Source organism: Hippoglossus stenolepis, chromosome 24 (genome assembly GCF_022539355.2).
Source record: "Hippoglossus stenolepis isolate QCI-W04-F060 chromosome 24, HSTE1.2, whole genome shotgun sequence".
Classification (NCBI taxonomy): Eukaryota; Metazoa; Chordata; class Actinopteri; order Pleuronectiformes; family Pleuronectidae; genus Hippoglossus; species Hippoglossus stenolepis.
Window position 1 is genome coordinate 1,318,487 of NC_061506.1, and position 25,140 is coordinate 1,343,626.

The following is a 25,140-nucleotide window of genomic DNA, read 5'->3' on the forward strand; positions in this document are numbered from 1 at the left end:
GGCCATTGTTGTTGTTGTTGTTGTTGTTGTGAGGGTCCTAACATCACTACTTCCTGGATTCAAAAGACACGCCCCCTTTAGGGTGACTTGTAATTGGCCCGTTTAAATGTCAGTTTTAAAATGCATTATATTTTATTTATATATATATATAGTGTTAGAAATATTTTTCATTTCATGTTTAATGATTTTGAGAGGTTCCAAACTTAAATGTGCACAATTACATCCACAAAACAAATAAAAATACTTAACAATACGGGGAGAAATAATATTTATTACAACTGTGCAGCTGCAGGCATCTCATAATAAGTTGGTATTCTGCAGGGAGAAGCTGTTACTCATAAAACTGTCTTCATTCAAATCTCTGTTTATAAAAGTTTTGTTTTTTCTGTAAGTTAACACAAGTTCTTGTTGAGTTTCGATGTGTGACCGCGTCCACATTCACTCATGTGTAAAAGTACAACTGCTCTGACACCATATTCCCCGGCGTCGTAAACCTTGTGCTCGAGCAATTCCTCAGCCCTCATCTGATGGAACTCTGCGTCGCCGCGCTCGGTGTGTGTGCTCCCCCGGAAATAATTTATTTGGAGAAAACAATTATCATAAATTACAAATTTGCAGGCCGCCTCCTTCAAACGATACGCTCGGGTGCTCTGTGGTTGCGATAAAACAAATACACTCGCCGGGCTTCCTGTGCGTTGTGATGAAGTATGAACAAGAAGCCTGCGTTTTGTTTTTTTTTGTTCCTGCAGAAGACGCCATCGTTTTTTAATGAAGCGCCGGCCGTTCCGAATGAAGACTCAATGAGGTGTGGAATGGGGCCTCTCCATCCCTCCCCTGCCTCTTTTTTTTTGTCTCATCCGCCCTCTCGTCTCTGTGCATGTGAACCTCTTGTACCCCTCATCTTTTAGAGGATTAGAATAAGGGCCATTACCCTCTGCTGGGGCCGTGCTCACAGCCACGACTGATGGGCTGCAAGCGTTCTCTCCGCTCCCTCTGCAGCCACAGACGAGCACACAAACATCGGGCCGACTCAAACCCATGCAAACATTAGTACAATTTCAATATTCATCTCTCATGTCGAGCTGAATGCTTTTTCTCAACGAGTCTGGAAACTTTTTCCCGTCGCTGCACACTGGGGTCCCTGAGTTGGGGCCCCTTTCAGCTCTATTCCCCCGGCCCCCAACACCAACAACCTCCAATTGAAGCAAACAGCCATAATAGCTGCAAAGGCCCCTCGCTGGCGATGGATGACACAACTCGCCACATGCAGAGATTTCCTTTGTGCGGCCGCACCATAACCGCCCACTGTGTCTGTCCCTCCAGCAAATAATCTGCGTTTTATCCAGAAGTCAAGCAGCAGCACTGAAAAATAGAGGAGGGGGGCACTTTTCACTCTCATTAGATCGAGTCGTAGGAGGAGAAACACACGGAAGAGTTCTTTGTTTTTAGTATTTCTTTTTTCCAAAGATGTTCGTTAATATACTGAAACAACTCAAATATATTCCTGCCTCGCCCACGTCACTTTCATTTCATCCACAGACTGAAAACTCTCCGGATGAAGTCACCGGCTGGACGTCAGAGTGAAAAGGGGCCTTGGATTCCACCACTGACAGAAATTAAACCTTCTTTACAAAACAAGAGCCTCAGATTAAAAAGGAAAACAGCAGGAAGCTCAACTCGTGCACATCTTGGTTTTGGGGTTGCCACATCGGGCTTCAGAACGAGACGTGCTGCAGTGAGAAACCGGGTTATCAGACATTCACAGAGAACGTCTTTTGTCTCGCTGTGTGTCTCGCTCTCTCCATCTCCCCCACCCATCTCTCATTCCACTCCCATGGGCCATTTTCTCTAATCTGGATTCCCACTGTCTTCCACGTTACTGACAGTGCATCAATCACAGTTAAACACATGCCCTTTACCGGGCTCGCTGTCAGCTGATGTAGTGTGTGTGTGTTTAGAGCGGCGCGGGGCTCCCTGGATACCTTCTAACCCCCTCCCCCCCCGTTAATCCCTCAAAAATGTCCGAATCGCTGTGGAAATATTATGCCGCTCTGCACTGTGGGATAGCAGCAAAAACGAGTCGAGGATTAGCATATATTTCAATTTATTTTGTTTGAAATACAGCAGCGGGTGAACACGAGGGCAGCTCCTGCCAACAGTGTTTTTTTTGTTTGATGAAAAGTTGAGAAAGGAGGCAGTGATCTGGAGGGCGGAGGTCACAATATTCTGAAAACGGCGGCATAACTACATTTCAAGAGCATTTGGCTCCGTAGTTGTAAGCGCACTTTACAGCTTAATTCCAAATGTTGAGTTTGTAATTGCCTGTTTTCCTCTATGGCACGACTGGTATTGCCTCTGCTGCTGTCTGGCCTTCTGAGAAACTTCAACAGTCTTTCTCCACTGGCTGCTTCTTTGTTCTCTCTCCTCTCTGCAGCCAAATCCAGAGCCGCGTATCCGAGTCCAGCACGGGCAGAGGAGCCGGGGAGCAGCGGAATGAATTAATTTACTTTCTGTGCCTCTTCTTTTGAGGTTACTGAGAGAAAAACATGAAGACCTGCTCCTTTATGTCACTGGTTTGAGCGGCTGCTGGAACCGCCGATGCTCTATTGATGCATCTCCACAGTTTTCCCACTCGTCGCCTGTGGCAACTGAGGTGAGACCTTTTCATGAAAACAGACAGCAGCAACACAAGAAGCATCAGATGCACTCACTCAGCAGGAGCATGAAAAGCTGCACGATAAACCCTGACGCATTGTGTAAATATCTGTATGTATGTATATGTGACGCAAAGGTCTTAGATCACAGTGTGTAAATAAACTAAAATACTTTTAATTCAACGTGCTCAACAAACTTCTGCAACTTCATCTGGAGGGGGTTCAGGAAAGGTTCAGGAAAATGTCCGAACTTGAAAGCAACAGGCCGACTCCTGTAAATATAGAAAACAGCTTGTGGCGTCGACTGTGCAAACTCAGCAAAAATAATTGCTGTTAAATGATTTAATGACTCGTATCTGCCTGTATAAACTTATTAATGAGGATTTATTTAGTAAATCTGCATGTTTATAAAAAACTATTATTTGCAGCCGACCTTCACCTCCCTCTTCTCAGAGCTAATTGTCCTCGTCCTGCTGAGGAGGCGTTGGGAGTCTGATGGAGCGCTGCGACGCTGCTTTGATGAGAATGATGGAAATGAAGAAAAGGGTTTAGACATTAATTATGTTCGATTCTGTCAGAGTTAAATAATCAATGGAGGCAGAAGCAGGTGTCTGTCATCACTCAGCAGGTATAATTATGACATGGCAGCGTGTGTTGCTCGGTGACAGCCAATCAGGAGGGTTCATGGCAGGCTGCCATGGTGAGGGAAGATTTCTGGAACATAATGAGGATGAGGTTGTTCTAGAAATGTAATATCCAGTATTTCAGAAATGTTCGGCCTGAGTTTGATCTGGTGGAATTTATGACAAAGTTTATGGCTCATGTCAAGCCTCAATTACATTTCTTTGTCATAATGGTTTATTATCGGCATATAAAGAATTATCGATACATTTTTTAATGTAAATATCAGTCGATATCCCAATATCAGATATTTTCTACTCCCTAATATTTCACATCTACATGTGTTGGGCTCTATTACAGAGCCCAACACAACCCTAACCCTAACCCCATCAAGCATGTTATAAAAATTAAATTGGCCGCGTCGCCACAGTAGATGGAGGAAATAACCTTTATTTAAACAGCTTATTCCCAATAACTATAACTTTCCTCTCCAGGAGAAACAGCAGGAAGTCAAGTTGCATGTAAACAAGTTGAAAGTTACTTGAAAGTACAGTTTCCACATAAGAGCTCCGGTTTATCAAAGTACGTAAACATGCAGTCGAAGATCTCCCACATGCTTCTGGACCAACGGCAGATTCGGTTTAATTCATGTGCGAGACGAGGACACGAGCGCCGGAGCAGTTTCCCCCCTAATGCAGCGGTGACCTTAAGGACAGATAATAAGAACAAATCACATTCCTGTAAACAGCCGTCGCTGCCGGTGTTTACCACGGCGCCGAAAACCAGGCAGTGGCGACGTAACGGCCTCAGAGATAAAAGAAAAAGCCACGAGGGTTTGGAACACGAGGCTATAACACAAAATGTGGAGATCCGACGACACGGAGAGGAGACTCAACCCGAGTGAACCGGAGTGCTGCACCCACATTCAAGCCCTGAACCCAGGTCTATAAAACCAGCCAATAAAAGCCACACATCTGCATAATTTCACCCATTAGCAGCCATTAGCTCCACAGGCTAAGTTGGCTATTAAAGCCCCACTTCTCTCCTTTTCCCACATGGGCATTGCATGTTAAATTGCTATAATCAGAGACAGAGGAATTTTTTTTCAATGACTTACACTCGACAACAGGCAGATCTAAATTCAACCTGAGTAACAGAATGAGCCCAGAGCCCATTGTGGCAGAGTCCCAGTGAATATACTGCAGAATGTCATTATCAGGGACAAACGTGCATGGGCACATTTCAACGTATGTTAAAAAGAAGAGGTGGAAAACTAGAAACACGGCCCTACAGACATTTCTTTACAGACTCACATGAGGTCACTGTGACCTTGATCTTTGACCTTCAACCACCTAAATTGAATCAGTTCATGTTTGAGTCCAAGTGAATGTTTGTACCATATTTGAACAAACTCCCTCACTGTGTTTCTGAGATATTACAAATAAACCTTATACCTCCGTCCACCTTTTCATCAGAAATTTACATTTTAAAAAATCGATTTACTCCCCCCGAACGTCAGATCCACAAACTTTGTCGCTAAACATCCGAAGACGAGCGACACTTTCACCTGCACGCGAGATGAAGACGAATGTTTCCAGAGTGGAACCACGGCGACCAAGCGGAGTCAATTGCCGAGAAATGATTTAATGTGTGCGAGGAAGCCGAGTGTGATGGGATGTGCGCTGCGACACGACAGCGGAGCCGTTTTCTCCTGCACATATGTTGCTGCGCTGCCTCCCTCCCGCTCCATCCATCTAATAACGGGAGGAGAAGGAGAGAAAATGCCTCAGTGTCAATGGCCCAGCCACTGAGATTCCATTATTACAGCCATAAATCCTCACCCATCCCTCCCTCCCTCCCTCCTTCCATCCCTCGCTCATTCTCTCCGTCTCATCCACATGTGTTTAGATGACTAAACTTCACACACACACACACACACACGCTTGAGAGTGTTAACTTTGACGCCGTCTCGAAAAATAACCGTCCATCACCTCGTCTGCTCCGACACCGCCGCTCCCCGGAGGCGACTCTAACTGCTGTCGTTAAACAGTGTCAGGGGGATTTGTGCAATCTGCGTGTGCCTGGATTTTCAGTGTGTGTGTGTGTTTGCCATTTTCACTTTTCTGCCTATATTTACATTTTGATGGAGCACACGTGGACGCTTGTTGACAGTGAAGTCCTGGAAGTCCGTTCGGCTCTGGAGGGAGGGGCTGCCGGCTCCATCGGCCCCGGTGGCTCGTGGTGATAAAGACGGACCCTCGGCGAACTCGACTAAACAATGGCTGCGGCAAAACGCACATCGTTATCACACCAGAATGACACGAGAGGAGGAAGAGGGGGGGGGGGTTTCTCTGCCAACTGGCTTTTGTTGAGTGGCATGAAGTTCAATAGTGTGATTAATTAGGTGAGAAGGAGACGGTGATACGGTTCAGAGAAGACGTGCGTTTTCACAGATAGGAAGAGAAACAGATAGGACGTCACGTCGCAGTCCATCCATTCACTGATAACCACTGTAGCTGCGTTTCCAGTTCAGCCTCCGCACCCTCGGGGGGGCTGCATTCAAAGCACGATGGCGTCATCCTTCAAATGCGGCCGACAAACGCATCCCGGCAACAGAGACTCCAGCGTGTGGATCCTTCTGGGGCCAAACCGTCCCAGGATTCATTGCGTTTTGTCGACAAACCGTTTTTTAAAGAGATAATGGCGGGCGGTGTGCGATGGGGGCGTAACGGCGGGACAAGCTCTCACTGACCACGCCTTCTCGATACGCTGCGGACGCCGTGGTCCCAGGAAGGAGGCGGTCCCAGGAAGTCGCGTTTCCCCCGAACAGACCTGCTCTCTGTGTTTTTACGGCTGTTTGGATATGAATTCCCACAATAGTCACAACACAAAGAGGTTTAATGTCTGAACGGCTCCGACTCATAAAGGCTCTTTTGTCATAAAATAAAAAAAGTTCCGGAGCAATTTCTCAAACTGCACCTCCGACAAAAGTGAGCAGAGGAAAGTCGTAAATTTGGATTCAGGTCTGAGGAGCAGTAACTTTTTTTAACCTTAAAGAAACAGCTTAATAAAAAGAGTGTGATGGTTGAGTGAGTGTGAATCTGGAGAATGTTTCCTGTCTGTGTAACTTTGGTCAAAGGGTACAACCTCTCATATAAAAGGCCCCTGACGCTCCCTTGAGCAAGGCACTGAAACTCCAGCCACTCAGGCTCAGTGTGCACAGACAAGAAGTCGTCGTTGTGCATTGACTCTCGGGTGAAACTGCATAAACATGAGAAGTGTTGCTGCAAAGAAACACGAAAACTCATCCGACCTGAACTACTAAATAAAAACCTCGGTGTCTGTGTGAAGGGAAGTGACAGCGATCCGGGCCCCGAGCGAGCGCACGCCAGCCAGCCTCTCTCAAGGAACAGAACACAGACTTGTTTGCTTCGTCTCAACCTTCTAAATGGAACTTGTTAAAAACAACTACATCCCGCACATCGCCTCTCGCCGGGGAGCCGCCGCTCGGGAGGAGCCTGCTCTGGAGCCGCTGTGCGAAATGAAAGTGATGCTAATTTCCTAAAATGAGCGTCAGTCTTTGGGGCGCGTTGCATGAACAATGAGAGCGAACTCTCCTTCACCTTCCCGTCTCCAACTGCAGCTTCCACGTCTTCCACGTCCCCCCGTTCAGTCGGCACGTGCAGTGGATAGCCTCTAATTAATCCATAGCCGTCAGTGGGGAGCGGTTTGCTTGTTTACTCTTATTGAAATTAGCAAGACCTCCCTCCCCAGGGACGCAGCGTCAGAAGCACAATTAGCTGGCACTGGACTAATTAGGACACGGAGCTAATGACACCTCCACGAGCGAGGAGGAAGAGGGAAGGAGCCCGAGAGGAGAGCGGAGGAAACCAGAGGAGTTTCTCAGCATAGATAAAAACTCACACACACACACATTTGATGAGCCTGCCTCCCACCTTCTCCCTCCTTTCCTCCAGGCTCTCTCGACACCTTGGCGGGCAGCTGGCCTTCGCCGCCACCACTAGCCACCATTACGCTGATCATCACCCCTGTCAATCACATGCTCCGCCCTGCAACCCCTGGAGGAGGCAGGGGCGGCCAATTAGCAGGAGGAGCAGAGAGGAGAGGAAGTGAGGAGCAGGGGAGGAAGGAGACTAATTCTTCTTTATTCTGATGATACAAGAGGCAAAGTTGAGTCAGGAGGGAAACGTGCGTCTCTCTAATTCACACTGAACACAGGAGGTGAAAATGAAGCGAGGAGAGTCATGCGGCACGTCTCAATCTGCAGGAGCAAGAAGGTCACATGGTAACAGTAAACAAGCCTCACACAGTCAACACGGCTCTTTGATCGCTCGCACAACATGGAGGCGGCACACAAAGTTCACGTTAACCTCATTAGAAAAAAAGACGACTCTGTGACACCAGCTCCCGCGGCGAGAGAAAAGAGGAGGATGAAGATATGAGCGGTTTAACAGCGCCGACATAGAGAGAGAGAGAGAGAGAGAGAGAGAGAGAGAGAGAGAGAGAGAGAGATCACAACAGGCCGCTGCTGAGCCGCCCCATCAACGTTCCTGAGTAGAAAGTGTCCGGACTGATCACGGTGTCGGCACCAGCACTTCCATTGTGTTTCAACTTGTCAGGATGATAAAAGTGTTTCATCAAGTCCTGCCCAATTTCATCTGGGGAAAAAGAAAAAAACACTTTGTCCTCATCTGCTGCTTTTCCTTCTTTTCCTGAACCACCGCTCCACACGGGGAACGGTGATCTCACACTACAAAGGCCCGAGTCTTCAGAGATACATAAAACAGGAAATCCAAGGTCACGGGTAGAGATTTAAAACTCCCCCTCAGCTCAGGGCAGCGAGGAGAGACTCGCCGCGGTGATGGGAGCATCTCTGAAACTCGTTCTCAAGACCTGACGTGAGCCACGACTCTCAGGCCGTCTAGCAAAGGAAGTTACCAAAGCTCGGAGGTGTACAAATAAAGGGACGACTTCATTTCAGCAAATGACCGCCAGGAAACTGGAGAGAGCTGCAGAAACTCGGCCCGGTTTCCGAAATCCAGTGTTTTTGTCATTCTAATCATTTGTGACTTGAAATAATGGCGAAACCAAGGTATTTTAAATCTGACATCATTAAAACACTGTTTTCCCTCTGGTGCTTTCAACGCTAAACTCTGAGAGCCGTGCACTTGGTTCCACTCTGGCTGGGAAACTTCTGAGGAAGGAGAAAAAACCTGTCAAAATCCACTGCTCTCTCTCAAGGTGCTGATTTAAATAATGCAATGAACAAAAAAGAGGATATTCAGCCGTACTTAGCGAACAAGGAAAGCACTCACAGCGCCGGGAGGCAGTGCGAATAAAGAGGTTTCACCAAATGGCGCACAAACAGTTGTGGCTTTACAAACCAGCCGTCAAAACCTTTCAAATAAAAAGGCAGAAATAGACACTTGTTAGCCTGAAAACAGAAAAAACAAGTGCTTCTCCAAACCATTTAGCACCTACACATGGAAGTGAGGTGCCTGCTGGGAGATGCTAACACGACGTCTGAGAAAATATCGTTTTTATTAATCTTGTTGGAGATTTGTTGGACTGGACGGTTTTGGCTCGAGCTGCGGCGTGAAGGAGAGAAGAGTCGGTGCCAGGCGGAGGACGGAGTCCGGCGTGAAAGACGGGTGGAGAGCGGCGCAGAGCCGGTGGGACGCGGAGGATGACGCGGAGGTCAGGGGGGTCAGGGAGGTCAGGGAGGTCAGGGAGGTCAGGGAGGTCAGGGTGTCGGTGTCAAACATTGGCAGCACGAGGTCGAGATTGTGTTCAACGTGGATCTCTACACACTTTACACGTGCATGACCACAATTTAAAATAATAAGTCCTGTGAAAGTATTTATTTGTGGATTTAGAGGTTTGCTTAATAGTTTTATGTACAGAGTGTGTCTTTCTGTGTGTGTGTGTGTGTGTGTGTGTGTGTGTGTGTGTGTGTGTGTGTGTGTGTGTGTGTGTGTGTGTGTGTGTGTCCCAGGCAGTTTCCCCAGCAGGCTGATGAATGAGGCCTAGTTACAGCCTGGACACTCGCATTTAACACAGCATGGAGCTACAAACTGCCACTGCAGCAGACAGCGGCAGCATGGGAATACACACGCACACACGCACACACACACACACACGCCACGGCTGCAGCCTCGATCTAACAAAACAAGACAACTAATTGACAGAAATAGTTGATTGTGAAATGAATTAAAGGTTCTACGTGTACAAAAGTGAAGTAATTTACATAGAAATCACTTTTATCTTCCACTGTGAAAATGCATGTTAATGTAACTTTAAGAAATTATACCCTCTCCAACTTTCTCAGTTGCTTCTGCACGATTTTTCAGGGGAAATCTGGACGTGCCGGACAGGATGTGATGTTTCTGCTCCGTCCTGAGCCTCAGTGCTCTACTTCCTCTACTTCCTCTACTTCCTCTACCTTCCTCACACATAAACACATAAACACATAAACCAAAAAGAAGCTGAAACTACGAGTGAAACCGCCAAGTATAACAAAAAGTTCTGTGAAGAGAACTACTACAGACGTGTAACTGTAACCCTGGAGTGTCTGAGGGCTGCTGATGAGTGGAGTAAAACAAATGAAGTAAAGTACAGACACGTGAAAGATGTATTTGAGTAAAGTAACTTGTATCTGCTTTGAACACACAATCTCCCTCACACTCACATGTCACTGATAAAAGGTGACGGGAGGAACCAGGGCGACTCTGAAGGGAAACAGAAAGCGAAGAGGAAAGCTGTGCAAGAAGCCAGAGGGGGAACTGGTCCCAGTATCCATAAAGGAAACACATTAAATAAAGCAGGAAATCACATTGAACACGGAGTGACATTTAAACTTCGGCCGAAACCAACAACAACACGCAGCCGAGGAGAAGAAGAAACGTGTGCGTGCTGCTGGGGTTGGATTTAATTAGGAGGCAAACATGTGGTATTTAAATGGGAAATTAGCGGCGCTGTGAATTGGCCGTGTTGGTCCAAGCTGTGGCAGCGCACACGTTTAGCTGCTCCGGGGACGGCCACACATGCAAACACGCACACATGCACACACAACCACACACACAACCGCACACCCCACTGAGCATAACCATAACGGCACACACTTAATTATACTCTTAATTAAGCCTGGAACTCAAAAGGCCAAGTACACGCACTGTATGGACAACTGCACGCCAGGGGTGTGTGTGTGTGTGTGTGCGTGCAAATTAATGGCATGCTTCTGATTAGCTGCTGTGTGCACATGTATGTGTGTGCCGGGTAAATTAATGCCGGTGTTTCATTTGATGATTTGTGTTCAGTGTGTGCGTCCAATTTGAGCAAATTAATGCCATTTCTCATCTCCTGGTACATGAACGTGTTTCTGTGAGGCCGTGAACCAATTCCTCACCTACCCACTGATCCAAGCCCTGCAGGTATAGTTTGGGTTTTACCTGGATCATTTTTAGGGTCTTGGTTGTGACGGTCGAGGTCTCAGAGACAAATATCTCAAACCAGAACGTCTGCAAAAGCCCAAAAGTCCTTTGAATTCAAAATTTGCAACAATCCGTCCAATAGTTTTTGCGTAATCCTGCAAAACAGACGGACAGAGGTGAAATAATCTCCTCGGTGCAGCTGATAAAACCAAACTTGCCACGTGTGCTTTGATAATCTGGGTGAACTGCTCTGTTTCACTGCACTTCCTGTGAGCGACGTGACATATTGCAGCATCCCTCCGTCCGTCCCTCCGTCCGGGCGTCTGCCTCGTCCGCACTGAACATGTGTTGTGATGCAAATGAGGCCGGCTGCCTCCACGCTACAACACCACTTTTTAATTGAACCTTTTGATCTGTGGCTAATTCCACTAATTAGCAACACAATTTTCCCAGCAGAATGTTTTTCTGCCGTGCAAGTGTGTGTCTGTGTGTCTGTGTGTGGGTCTAACTAGCCGCCGAGCCAATTGCCGGCTGGCATTTAAAAGGGCTTCCAAAATAAAGAAATAAATAAAAGCCGAGCGCGGCACAGACAGGTGCGCTGTTAAAGGTAATAACACGACATAAAAAAAAAGCACAGATGCTCATTATACAGACACACACACGCAAACGAGCAGTGTTATTCACCAGTATACTTTTATATGGGTGTGCACCGGAAACACAGGCGGCTTGTGACCGAGTGAATCCAGTTTATATTCACAGTGTTAATGTGGTGATTAGTTTCAATTTGTGTTTGCACAGAATTAATTGTGTGCGTGTGACTTGTGCTATAGGAACAAACAGCCTTCAAATGCCACGTGCATAAACACAAGCACGTCGTTATTCACAGAAAGGACAACGACGCCGTAAACGTTTCTGCAGATCATCAGTTCCTCTGCAGTCACACGTTCGTTTAAAAGGAAGAACTAATTGTGTGTTTTAATATATTTGGATAAAAAATCAGAAAACACAGTTTCCTGACGTCTTGTAGATTAAAACAAATACTCTGAAGTGTCAGGAGCCGACAAATCGTTAACAGAATCTACAGTAAACTTTCTCCGGGTGTTTTTGTGACTGCTGTTACTTTTCCTTTTATGATTTTATCTTCTGTTATTTTCACATCATCAAACTGCTCATAACCGGCTGATCAAACACTTAATGACAAACAGACTCTTTCACTTCCACACCAGCGTCGTTCCAGTCCCAAAGAAAACGTCCCCTGCACACAGTCTCTTCTCACTCTCACTTAAAATGCTGAAATTAAGAGAAAAGGCTTCGCGCCACTGGAAAATAAACTTTTATTTCATCTGCTAAAGTCGAGGTGATCAAACGAACGCGTGTGAAAATAATTAGTTACTTTGCTTCTGCTCTCAAAGCAGCGATCGCATTTAAACAGGAGAGTGGTTTAGAAATGGAGGTTATCTCACTCTCACACACACAAGACGCCTGAGCTTTCTTCTTCGTTGCTGCAGGTTCTCTGTGAATCTCCAAAGCCGCCTTGATAACTAGGGGCCCCCCCCCGCCGCCTCCCTCCCCTTGATAGCCGATTACCGCGGCCCTCCCACGGATAAAACCGGCTCCTCACGCCGCCGCCGCCGCCGCCTCCTTACAAAGCTTCATTAGCGCTTATACCTTCCTCCCCTCTTTTAACTAGATTTACTTTCAGGCCGGTGACGGAAGATAGAAAAACTCTGGAACATAAACAAACGACGGAGGTGATAAGCGTCGTGTGTCGGGAACTTAACGCCCTCGTAATGTTTTTCTGCATTTCACTTGTTTCCTTTCACTCCTCTTCTCGTCTGTGATGGCGGTTTACGTGCTCTGCCGTTCAGCCGAAGGTGCAGCCGACTTGAACTAGTTCGGGCACAGGGGGGGGGGAGGAGCACGAACGCGGCGGCGTACAGGTTTTTGATGTCACACAACAAAGAGCGCCGAGCCTGGAAGCCCCACGCGGCGAAAACAGCAACACAGCACAGCAACAAACTCCGAACGCCGTGTCAGCGTTCGGCGCTGCTGACTTCTCCCTCTCTCCCTCTCATGCCAGTCAAACACTCGCAGGCGGAGGAAATGAGACGGAGAGACGATACCGATCAGAGGAGAGGATGCAGAGAGAGGAGGGGAGGAGGGGAGGAGGGGGTGAGTGACAGCTGAGAACACACATGTACCACATCGAATCAGAACAAGTGTCCGAGCTTGATTACCATCAGCGACCACTGATTGGGTCCAGTTTCCTCTTGGCACACTTGAGACGCAGCGTGATTGGTCAGGTATTCATTTGCATAATTAGCTTAAATCTTTACGATTGAATAATATGTTAAACGTGATTGATCCGCTGTGCAGGGAACCGGCCGTGATGCAACCGCTCTGTGTGAGGTTAGATATATTGGTTTGCCATTTTATCTAAAGGACACTGGCCTTTTGTGAAATATCAGACATCCGGTTGTCAGTGTCCTCCTCCCTCCCCCTCCCCGAACCACAGCAGCATTAAAAATAAAAGTGTGTAATACCTGCAATGCGGATTTATTTTCATTTCCACTGTTCTCCTTTATTAGTTTAACTGTCTTTATTCTTTGTTCATTAACTCTTCATTTAAAAGGCAGCTGCAGCGGCAGGGTCACCTTGTCTGAACGAGCCGGCAAACTATTAAGTAGAAAGTCATTAGCTGGGGCTGGAACCAAGAGCAGCGGGTGGAGGTTGGCTTTTTAAAGGCTTCTCAACTCGACCTCTGTGTAAAAAAGAAAAACCTGCCGTGGTCATCAGGTGGAGAAACTGACGTGGAGCACGAGACGCAGAATAAACGACTCCTCCGTGTTGAAGATGCAAAGACTCGGACTCCAAACATGGGACTCAAACATGCAAATCGTTTAAAAAGAGCCAAAACCTTGCAGGGATAATTCAACATTTCAAACGTTTCTACAAATCTGTGAAATACACGTGTTCGATGCAGCATGAAAAACAAAAGCATGGAGGCAGATGTGTCTGCAGACTTTTGGCCACAGTGAGTTTCCTGATGCTGTGAATATAAAGTTATGTTATTTACGTTTTCAGAGGGAGTGCATCCCCCCCCCCCCCATAAAGTAAAAAGATGAAAGTATAACTCTGGAGGATAATTAATAATAAAATCTTCTAAGAGTCTAAATTCTATTAGAGCAGTGGGCGGAAGAGGAATCTGTAATTGTGTGTTTGAGCCTAAACAAGGTCACTGCTCTTTTTTTTCTGCAGCAGATTTTGTTTATTGAAGCAGCTGCTGAAATCACCTGCTCTCTCCGTTCTGAACAAGACCTGCCTCGGGTCAGGCCTCGGAACACACACACACACACACGCAGACACACACACACACACACGCAGACACACACACACAGACACACACACGTACCTGCGAACACACGAGGCCATTAGGGAGCTGAGGCCTTGGAGATGCAGCGCTCTAATTAAGTAAATGAGAGAATCGAGGGGGCAGATGGTGGGAGAAGAAGAAAAGGCAAATAGCCACACTTCTTCCCGTGTGAAGCCCACGGCGATTTCTTTACTTCCTCTTCTCGCTTTCACCTTCACGTCAGTTCACTCTGGATGAAACACACGGTTTTAAAGTTAGTAAATAAATATAAGTCGACGGGCTGATGGTTCCACTGGAAATCATGGGATTATCGTATCGCTGCGAGAAGTAAACATCCCCGCTCGTACTTTTCCCCACAGACGATCTACTTCCTGTCCGCACCACGTGTTTCAGATGTGGACGCCGATTATTACTGATCCAAAAACATATTAGTGTGGATGTCGCCTTTGTTTCTTATCAGCAGCGTCATGTACTTCACACGCGTGTCACATGTCCTGCAGGTGGATATCACCTCGCCTGACGGAAATGAAAACTCTCAACATACGAGGAATAAACTGCACATCTCTCATCCTCCTCGATTTCATGTCAGTGCAGCTTCTCTGCAGCTTCGTCTGACAGTGTGTGAAGGTGTGTGTGTGTGTGTGTCTGTGTGTGTGTGTCTGTGTGTGTGTGTGCCACCGTCTTATCTTCACTTAAAAGAAAAGGCTTTTAGCTCCAGCTCTCTTCTGGCAGGCTCAGTCAAACCATGACATTTACTGTGAGCGAAGCAGCTCGGATAGAATCGCTCGCTCTGGGAATCCAACCGGCTTTGTTGTCTTTTGTTTTTCATCTGTTTGAAAAAAAAAGAAGTTATAATCCTGAAGATTTTAATTAAAGTTTTGATTCCACTCTCAGCCTGCGTGTTTCCAGCGATAGGGACGTTAGCAGCCGCGGTTCCCACACCCAACATTTCCTCCTGCTTCACACTAAAGGCCTTCAAATGGAGAAACACAGGGCGGCTTTTATTCTGAAGGAGTTACCAGAACCCCCATTAAAGAAATGCACTGAGAAACCTATAAAGACGACATGTTGAAATACAAATGGACCCATGAATACCACCAACAACATACGTCTCCCTCTTCCTCACAAATACCGACTCTGGTGTTTTTAACCTAATTGGATTTACGCCGCGTCCTCGACTGGAGAAACCTCTCAAAGCTCCATAATCCGCCACAAAAAGCCGTCGCACAGCACAACAATGAGTTCTGTGAGTGAACCTGTTTGTATGCCCCGCTGCCCCGCGGTTGAAACATGATTTCGACGGAGTGAAAAGCCTTTTGAGAATTTCATTTTCCAGCAGGACACGGGGTTCACGGAGGGCAGCAGCGTGACGGGGGGGTGAAGCGGCGGCTGAAACGCCGGGCCGACGAGAGCATGTGCGTTTCGGCATCTGTCTGCCCCCGTACGTATCTGAGCCTCTCTGAATGTCTCTCTGTCCGTCGCTCCTTCTCTCTCGGCCTCTTCTCCTCCTCTCTGGGTTTTCTCACAGAGCTTATCTGCAGGAAAACACATGAGACTCTCTGGAATGAAGCAACACTCAGAGTTCTGCAGGATTCTAACATCGGTTTGGTGTTTTTGTGTAAAGCTGCTGGGAAAGTCCAGGTTTTTAACCCTGTTACCGTGTCCACCTGATGTTTAATATGATACAAGACACATCACGAGAGTCCAGAGTCAACGTGATGGAGTCATATCGTCACGGAGTCATATCGTCACGGAGTCATATCGTCATGGAGTCATGGAAAGTGAGGAAAACATTTTCTGTTCATATTTAAGAAGAACTCTGTTTTTATTTTGACACATTTTTAAAACCCAGACACTTCAGTCGGAAGAAGATATTTTTGACAGCAACTATTTTGTAGATTTGTTCAGGATAAACACCCACGTTAAAATAAAGTTATGCACACACACACACACACACACACACACACACACACACACACACAGTATTTGTGCGTTATCTCTTCCTCTCTTACAGGTAAAAAAAAACAAAAGATGTGGCCCCATTAGCATTATCCATGGAGACAAGACAAAACAAGGTTGTGTGTGTGTGTGTGTGTGTGTGTGTGTGTGTGTGTGAAGGTGCATCCAACAGATGCAAATATAGATCTTGACACACTTCCAATCACACAATAGATACAAACACACACACACACACACACACAGACACACACACACACACAGCGAGTGCCTGTGTGGCCCAGGCTGATTAATTGGACCGTTCAGCAGCGGTGATAGCTGTACTCCTCAGAGACAACACACTGTCTCTCTCACTACACCTTAACCTCTGCTGGACACACACACACACACTCACACACACACACACACACACACACACACACACAGCTGAAATTAGACCACTTCTCTTGCCTTCTCTCCGTCTCTGTCTCCCATCTTGCAAATGACCCACCATCAGCTCGCTCTCACCTTGCCAAGAGCGACTGTGTTTCTTGCCGTGGAGCAGGTTGGCCTTGGGGGGCTCGTGTGTGTGAGAGAGTGCACGTGAGAGTGTGTGTTTGATTTTTCAGGTGCAGACAAATTAATGGAGCCACACACACACACATACACACACAAAGCCACAGACGTGCACAAACAGATCCTCATGTACATGCGCTCTTTCCAGAGGTGTCTCATCTGTCTTCCTGCTGGAGGTGACTGACTTTCATACACACACACACACACACACACACACACACACACACACACACACACACACACACAACACACAGTATTATGTAGTTTAAGGAGCAGCCACACTTCTGCTGGACTACAAGGTGACTTCAGACAGACAAAGAAATAAAAAGGCGTGGGGGGGGATGAGAATAAGAAGAACAAGTGTCGGGAGAGAGTCTCCACCTCTGGTCAACGTATTGTTCGCCGCCAAACGACCCACAATCCCTCACTCTCGCCCTGCGCGCTCTCTCCATTGTCCTCCTCTCATCCTCTCATGCTCACTCCTTATCTATCCTTAGAGACTTTCCATCTCTTTTACATCCACTTTGTCTCGCTTTGTCTCCTCTCGCACACTCACACACACACACACACACACACACACACACACACACACACACACACACACACACACACACACACACACCTCTGCCCTCTCTCTCTCTCTCTCTCTCTCTCTCTCTCTCTCTCCTTCTATTCCCTCCCTCCCCAGTCAGCTGTCATGGCTGCCACTTTCTCGCGCCCACTCATTTATTACAGGTCACCATCGCAGGAGGGGCCGTTTATAAAAGGACAACGTGCCCCATCTGGACACACACACACACACACACACACACACACACACACAACTTGAATCTCATACAGTATGCATGGATTTTCTAATGCATCTAATGGGGAACGGTCGTGCACTAAAATGTTGCACATTTGCAAAGTGCCAACACACAGGAGCCTAAAGGAATTCTTCTACACTGTGATGTGAAAATACACAAAATGCACAGCGATGACAAACAGGTTTCTGGAGGCATTTCAAACTAAAATGGCACAAATTTGACCAAATATCACGTTTTTTGGTCAAGTTCAAATCGAGCCAACAAACCTTGGAGTGAGGACGACTGAGTTAACGACGCAGCAAAAAGGCTCCAGAGACATTTTCTAAATCCCATAAACCCAGTGGTTTAAAGAGGAATCATCCAAGAGGTAGAATATACATTTATAATATTAGGGTTATTGCAGCTGAGTTTTTAAATCATCACAATTCAAAACAAAAGGTTGAAAATGTTATTTTTCTCTGCGTGAATCACGGAAAAACAGTTTCTTAGAGCCACGAAAAAACAGACTAAACTCCGACAGGAACGAGCAAGTGTCGAGACTTTGGCTTCGCACAACAAATCCACACACACACGCAGACACACACACACACACACTTGGCTGCAGCAGTCTTGCGTTCACTGTTTCGCCCTCGACAAAACAACGCAGCATGTCTGCGTGTCTCTAACACAGTCTTTTAATCTTGTGGAATTAAGGGAACGCGAGTCGGAGACGAGGACGGCGACGTGCGGCGGAATATCACTGATATTACATTTTAATCCTGGTAAACGACGTCTTTCTCTGTCATGACAACAACTGGAGAATCACAATAATCCTTTGTGTTCTTTTCTTTTCTCGTTTTTTTTTTGGTCGCAGGCAAATATTCAGCGGAAGAATTAAAGAGGAGAGACTTAGAGAGTCTGACACAAAGACGCACGTGGCTGAGCATACAGAGTATCAGTCACATACACACACAGACACACACAGACACACACACACACACACAGACACACACACACACAGTGCCAGGCAGATTAAGGCCCTGATTAAGTCGGGTGTTGCATGAAAGTCTTGGAACAGTAAATATCCTTAATTTGTAGTGTAATTAAACAGATTAGCTGCCGTGAATATCTTAACAGGGATTAGCTCACACACAATACACCAGGCGGTCTTGGCTACACACACAAACACACACAGACACACACACATACATATAGAGGGAGTACTCCTGTAAAATGCAATCACGAGAAAGACGAGTTGGTGTGTGTGTCTGTGTGTGTGCGAGTGTGTGTGGTGACATCACAACTCACAGACGAGGGGTAAGAAGAAACCAGTGATTATTTCTCCTTTTACAGAATTTCATTAAAACAAAAAGCCCTAAATGTAAAAAAGTCCACAGCGACTCACTGGTTTCTGTCCCAACACAAACCAGTGAGAGAAGGAACCTCAGTTCAGACTGGTGGTGAAAGACGGAGCCGATGGCGTCTGATCCTGCTGCCAATCAAAGGGAGCCGAACGCCGCTCCACTTCCTGCGTTGGCCCGGTGCCTGAGCGCCGCGCTGCAAGTGTAAATTTGATGCCAACACAAGCACAAACACACAAATACATGACTGTCTGCGTGTGTGTGTGTACATCACAGGCTGGATAATAAACTGAGTCCCTGCAGGAATTATGTGAAAATAGAGACGTTGCCACTGAAGCGCTGATATTTCCCTGGAGCTACTTCCACCATGTGACCTCCATGTGAATGTTAACGCTGCACAATGACATTTAAAACGTTAATATTGTGTTTGCAGCTTGTTGTGCTGCCCACAAGTGGCTGGGAAATCTACTCATGCATGTTTGTGTGATATAGGAACTTGATATTTGACATAAATTTAATAACGGTTGAGTATTATTGCACCATAAAACGACGTTACCCACTTGTTTTGTGAAACTCGTGCTGAGTGCAGTACCTCAGCAGGCCTGACATCTGTAGAGTTAATTCCACTAAACACACACATGAAATAACTTATTAAATACACGTATGCAAAACTTTACGCACCACATCGGACATTAAAACTTCCTGTCGTAAAATACACCTTTACACAAACACAGCGACACCCGGTGTACATAGAGGAAACTGCATTATTCTGTAATACTGTACGAACTAAACTGTTCTGGGTTTATTTCCGTTTCTCTCGTGGCTTTAACAGAAGTAAATGAACTCTTTGAATCTTAACGACTTGAATATTTTTGCCTCTGGGTGTTTTCTACCTCTTTAGATTTAATGTCCACGGCGGGTTTGGATCAGAAAACCCGGAAATGAAACCTTCTGCATGTGGATGATCAACACCAGATGATCTACACGACGTTTGTCTTCAAACTGAACTCAGACTCAGCATCCAGCATCCAGCCCCCTCTCAGTACACGCACAGAAACACATACACACGCGTGTAGGCATGTAAATGACAGTTTGAGTGTTGTATGAAGGAGGCACTGACAACATGTTGTCCATGAAACAAATTAGGTGTCGTAATTAAAGGAGGGAGGAGGGCAGGGTTCCATTCCCCCTGTGTGCTCAGTGACAGGCTCACACACACACACAGACACACACACACGGCTAATGAAAGACAGAGAGAGGAATGGTGTGTGTGTGCGTGAGGGATGGAGGAAGACGGAGGGAGGAAGCGAGAGAGCGAAGGACAAAGGGGAGGAAATAAAAAGAAGCTGTTTCAAGAGGAAAGAAAAGCAGCGGCAGAGAAAGACGGATGAAACGGAGCAGGGGAATAAAACAGCAACACAATGAGAGATGGTAATGGATGAGAGACATGGTGTGTGTGTGTGTGTGTGTGTGTGTGTGTGTGTGTGTGTGTGTGTGTGTGTCAAGGGGGAGACAGAAGAGGAGATAAGGAAATAGGTAGGGAAAGAGCTAATAAAATAAGAGTCTAAGTAAAATAGAGAATAGAAAGGTTCTTAAACAAGAAGAGAAACTCTGAAGTGGTGTCAGCAAGAGTGTGTGTGTGTGTGTGTGTGTGTGTGTGTGTGTGTGTGTGTGTGTGTGTGTGTGTGTGTGTGTGTGTGTGTGTGTGTGTGTGTGTGTGTGTGTGTGTAGGAAGCCCCTCTGACGCAGGATGGAGGCATTTGTCTCTGAGTGGAATTACAAGTGGCGGCCTGAACAAACCCTCCAGTGGTCTAGAAGAAACAGAAGAGAGAGGAAAGAAAAGAGATGCCTCCATCTTTCCTGCCTTTTGTTTTCCTGGGCCGTGCACCGTGCATGTGTGTGTGTATAAATGCAGGACTTTGAGTGTGTGTGTGTGTGCGTGTGTGTGCGTGTGTACAGTAAATCCCTGTGCGTGGATGCACTGTGTGTTTTCAGAGAGAGCTCAGTCCTCCTGAAAGGGGACATCTGTGCCAGGCTTCCAGCCTCCGACTGGCCAATCTAACTCACAGTCGGAGTTGGCACCGGACGCCGCGGCACAACCAAAGCCAGCCCTGCTCATCATTAGGCAGCAGAGGGGTTCAAAAGTCTGTCCGGCCAAACACGGCGCCACAGACGCGGCGGCGAGGGAGCGAGGAGCGTCGGGATGAGTACAGAGGCCAAAGAAAGAAAACACTGCTGTTCTTCACACGAGTCTTGGACCTTTTCCTTCCCATGCTGTGCAGTTGTGATTCTGCATGTAAATATTTGGGTGATTTGCGAACTCAAAGAACAGAAGCTGCTCTGTGGGGACGTGGCTGCGTCGCTCTCCAAAGCCTGGGAAGAGAGGAGTGGGAGACAAAACCATTTCTTTAACCCCACGGAGGGAACAGCGGCATCTTTGTTCGGCCCGTGCAGATAATAATCCGAGCAGTGATTCAAGCGGCGAGTACCATGAGAGGTAGTGTACTGCCGGCTCAGGCCCTGGACCAGCGTTCCATCACCCCCACACGTCACGTTGGTAAAAGGCTTCCCTTTGACAGAGGAAGCAAACAACAGCCCACACCTCAAAGTCACCCTCACTCAACTGCAATTATTCCTCTTTCCTGCAATCGGCCATGTTTTATCCCCCCCCCCCCCCCGCCTCCTTCCCTCCGTCCTTCTTGCTTCACGCAGACGAACCTGCAGCAGCTCCTCACTGGATCTTTGACGAGCGTCCAGCTGGAGCGGGTTACGCCTGGCAGATATCAAGTTATGATAGCAATGTTGACTCATTTAGAGCGAGATTGAATTCCTTCACCCCCCTCATCTCTCATGCTGTCAAATAAAGGGCTCGCGGTCTAGACTGATGCTATCAAAAAAAAGGCTTAATTAGCTTGTAATAAATTCTCATTTCCGCCGTTCTCGTACAAAAGCCTCGGCCAACGCCGTGCCTGCCAGCTGACGAGCGCCCAGTAATTTGATACTGGCATTCAGCGGGTTCCCCTTCTCCCCCGGCCATTTCACAGGAGAGCACGTCTGTAAATGTCACCAGGACACACACACACACACACACACTTTGTCACACACACACACACACACTTGAGAGCCAGGGCGATTAAAATGTTTGTGCCAAATCCTGGGTGATAAAAGGTCAAAAAGGTGTGAATTTTTTTTCAGCCAGAACCGTCTTTTTTAGACTAAATCAAAAACACAGAGAAGAAGAATCTGATCTCACACGTTAGATATCAGAGATAGAGGAACTGCAGAGACGCCACTTCATCAAGGAAACGTCCTACATGGCGAATTCAAAGCTCGCCGTATTTCTGGACTTTTCAGAATTTATACGTCACGTCCGGCCTCCTGCCGCTCTACAGGCTCCGCCCCTCGCCTGGATGTTCCCCTCATGTTCCTGTGAACGAGTCGGACCCGGACAATCTCCTGCTGCTGCTTCACACGACAAACAGAAACTCCAGAAAACGTCCAGACCTTAATGATCTGGAAAACGGATCAACTCAAGGTCCAACTTACTAGACACTTCACTGTTCTTCAAATAACCTGTGAGGATTGTAGGACTGAGGAGTTTGTCGTTTCCAAAACTCCAGAATTTCATCACCTCATGCAGCCAAATATCGATCGACAGATAATGAACAGCAGCTGCTTCCGTGCTTCACAATGTTCCCTCAGACGTGAGGATCCTTATTCCTGCTTTTTCCACGTGATTTAAATGAGAGAATAATTACGAATCAATAACGACAATAACGGTCAATGGAAAGCCGTGACCCAGGAGATGTTGGTGAAAGCAGCAGAATCGATGGATCAGCTGTCAGATGTTAGCGAGCAGGGAAATGTGATTCTGATTCTCAGTTCAACACTTATGTGTTTTATTTCAAATTAAAATGAAGATGAATTTGATTCCTCGACACGAGTGCGGTTAGATAACAGTCAGGATGGAGCACACCATCAATCAAGTCGCTCGGGGTGTGAACACAGTCGTACTTGGCAACGTGTACTCGTACTGTACATCGTGCACACACACACACACACACACACACACACACACACACACACACACACAGTTCAGTGTGTGCACAGGCTGACTGGCAGGAGAGCTGCAGACATTTGTCTCGCAGCAGGAGCACACAGACACACAACATCACTCATGTGTGGTGCTGGCTATCAATGTTTTAACAAAGAAGTGAAAGAGTGGGCAGCGAGGGTCACACACATATCTGCTCAGTAAACACCCACACACACACACACACACACACACACACACACAATGCACTTCCCAGGAGGCAGAGCTCAGATTCTTTGGATGGAATTTGCATCACAAATCTCTTGGATGGGAGCGTGTGCACGGAGAACAGATGAGGCAGCGAGGGTGCCGCTACTTTTCTCCATTCATGCCGCCTGTCACCAATCCATCCCAGCATCCATGCAGCTTCCATCCAGCATCCAGAGAGTGTGTGTGTACATGTGTGTGTGTCAGAAACCACCAGAGACCGGGCCTGAACTCGACCTGTCCTTGGAGGGGGGGGGGAGGAAAGCGTCCTGGAATCTCATTTGTGCCTCTGAGAGGTTGGACGAGGAACAGGTTCACCTCCGAACATCAATCCTCAAACTCTCCTGTGTGTTCCCACCGCCTCTGTGTGTGTGTGTGTGTTCTTGTGTGTGTGTTCCTGTGTGTTGTGTGTTTTCCAGTTGCAGCGTTCCCTGATTACAACAATTAAGAAGGAATGTCAAGTGTGATGTCACTGCACCGAACTCCGACCTCAGGAGACGACAGGAGCACATGAACACACAGTTATTGATGACTGGTAAAGTTAAGAATTTGAGTTGTGAGCTTCTCCTATAGAAACACCTTAGGGTCATTAAAGTGACACCACAGGGGGCCTGGGGATGGAAGCAGGAACCAGCCCCTGAGTTTATCTGCTCCGTCTGAATCCTCCACACACGCAGGGATGAGCTGTGCCACTGGTGCAGCTCAGTTCGTGTGAATTAGCGCAAACAGCCGCAGTCTCCGGGTCTTTCACTGTCCTCTTACAGGGAGCTCGGTGCAAAAGATGCCGCATTCATTCATGATCAGGAGCAGCAGCATCCCAGAGAATCGCTTTCTGGATGAAATTACGCACCGGTGCAAAGCTCCAACACATATTAGAGGGAGATGGGGAGAAAGGAGGTGCGGAGAGGGGAGTTTGGAGAGGTCTTTACGCACAGCCACCCGCTCCCAGAGGAGGCTGAGTGTCACAGTGTACAGCCCGGGTGAGTCACATCAGCACCAGCGTGTGAGGATGTGAAGTTCTGGCAAGTTTGTGACAGTGATGCGGCGCAAACACCAGCCACCGTGGCAGCACCATCACCTGGGATCTGCCTCTGTGTGTGCGTGTGTGTGTGTGTGTGCGTGTGGAGGTGAAGGTGTGCGTGGATCACGGTCCCCTGACCCGCGCGTCCCGGCTCACTCACCTGACTGTGCCGCACTCGCTCGGACCAACAGCAGCGCGACGAGGACGCAGGCGACGAACTTCATGTTTGGATAAAGGCTGCTTGTCTTGTAAACTCCAGGAACTCACATGTCCAGTTCAGATATCCTCGTTGTTCACACGCAAACACACGCACAAACAAACAAAAAAAGCCCCGCGTCGGAGAGTCGATGGCGTCCTCCGCGCGTCCAGCACCGTGGAGAGCTTTTACGCACCGCGCGCTGCTGCGTGTGTTCCTCGGCTCCCGGAGCAGTGATCAGGTCGCTTTCCACCGCGGACTCTCTGAGCCATTTACCCCTCACTCACACTGCCACGGCGCCGGTGGCTTGGGTGGGGGGGGGAGGAGGGGGTGTGTTTGGACGGGGAGACTTGGTGGTGGTGGTGGTTGGGTGGTGGGTGGTGGTGGGGGGGGCTGTGGACCCGCCTCTTAGGGGTGATTGACGCCTCCTTCAGCCTATTAAACAGGAGATCCTAAAGATTTGGAGGGTTTTTTTGCAGGTGGTATCCGCCCACCTCACTTATCAACTTATCACGTCTCCTGATTGGCTGTTAGCTGCTGTCAATACACCTGTGAGAGGCGGGTGTTTCCTTTAGATTGACAGGAACTCAACTTGTCTGATTCCTTTTGACGCAGCTTCTTAGATTCTAACATGTTCCTGCAGCTAAAGGGTCAATGGGAACTCTTGTCACCTTCATGCATGAAACCACAGGATGAGAGATTCCTGAGTTCAGTAAGATCCAGGGAAGTGTCCTGCCCACACACACAGCCTGTGAACTTGGATGTTCTGTCCAACATGCTCAGGCCTCTGGGTCCAGCTCTGCTCCGCCTGTGAGGCTGGAGGATGGAGGGATGAGAGAAACTGTCTCTGCAACATGTTTGAGTTCA

The 25,140-nt window shown here is 47.5% G+C and overlaps 1 protein-coding gene across 1 annotated transcript in view; it reads right to left on the reverse strand.

Annotated features, from left to right (window-relative positions):
* LOC118103181 (receptor tyrosine-protein kinase erbB-4) overlaps positions 1–24,565 on the reverse strand; it is a 186,708-nt gene extending 162,143 nt beyond the window's left edge. The window contains 1 exon segment of the mRNA XM_035149813.2: positions 24,238–24,565. Within this exon segment, the coding sequence (XP_035005704.2) occupies positions 24,238–24,301 (64 nt within the window). The 5' untranslated portion in view covers positions 24,302–24,565.
* Positions 24,566–25,140: the final 575 nt, after the last annotated feature.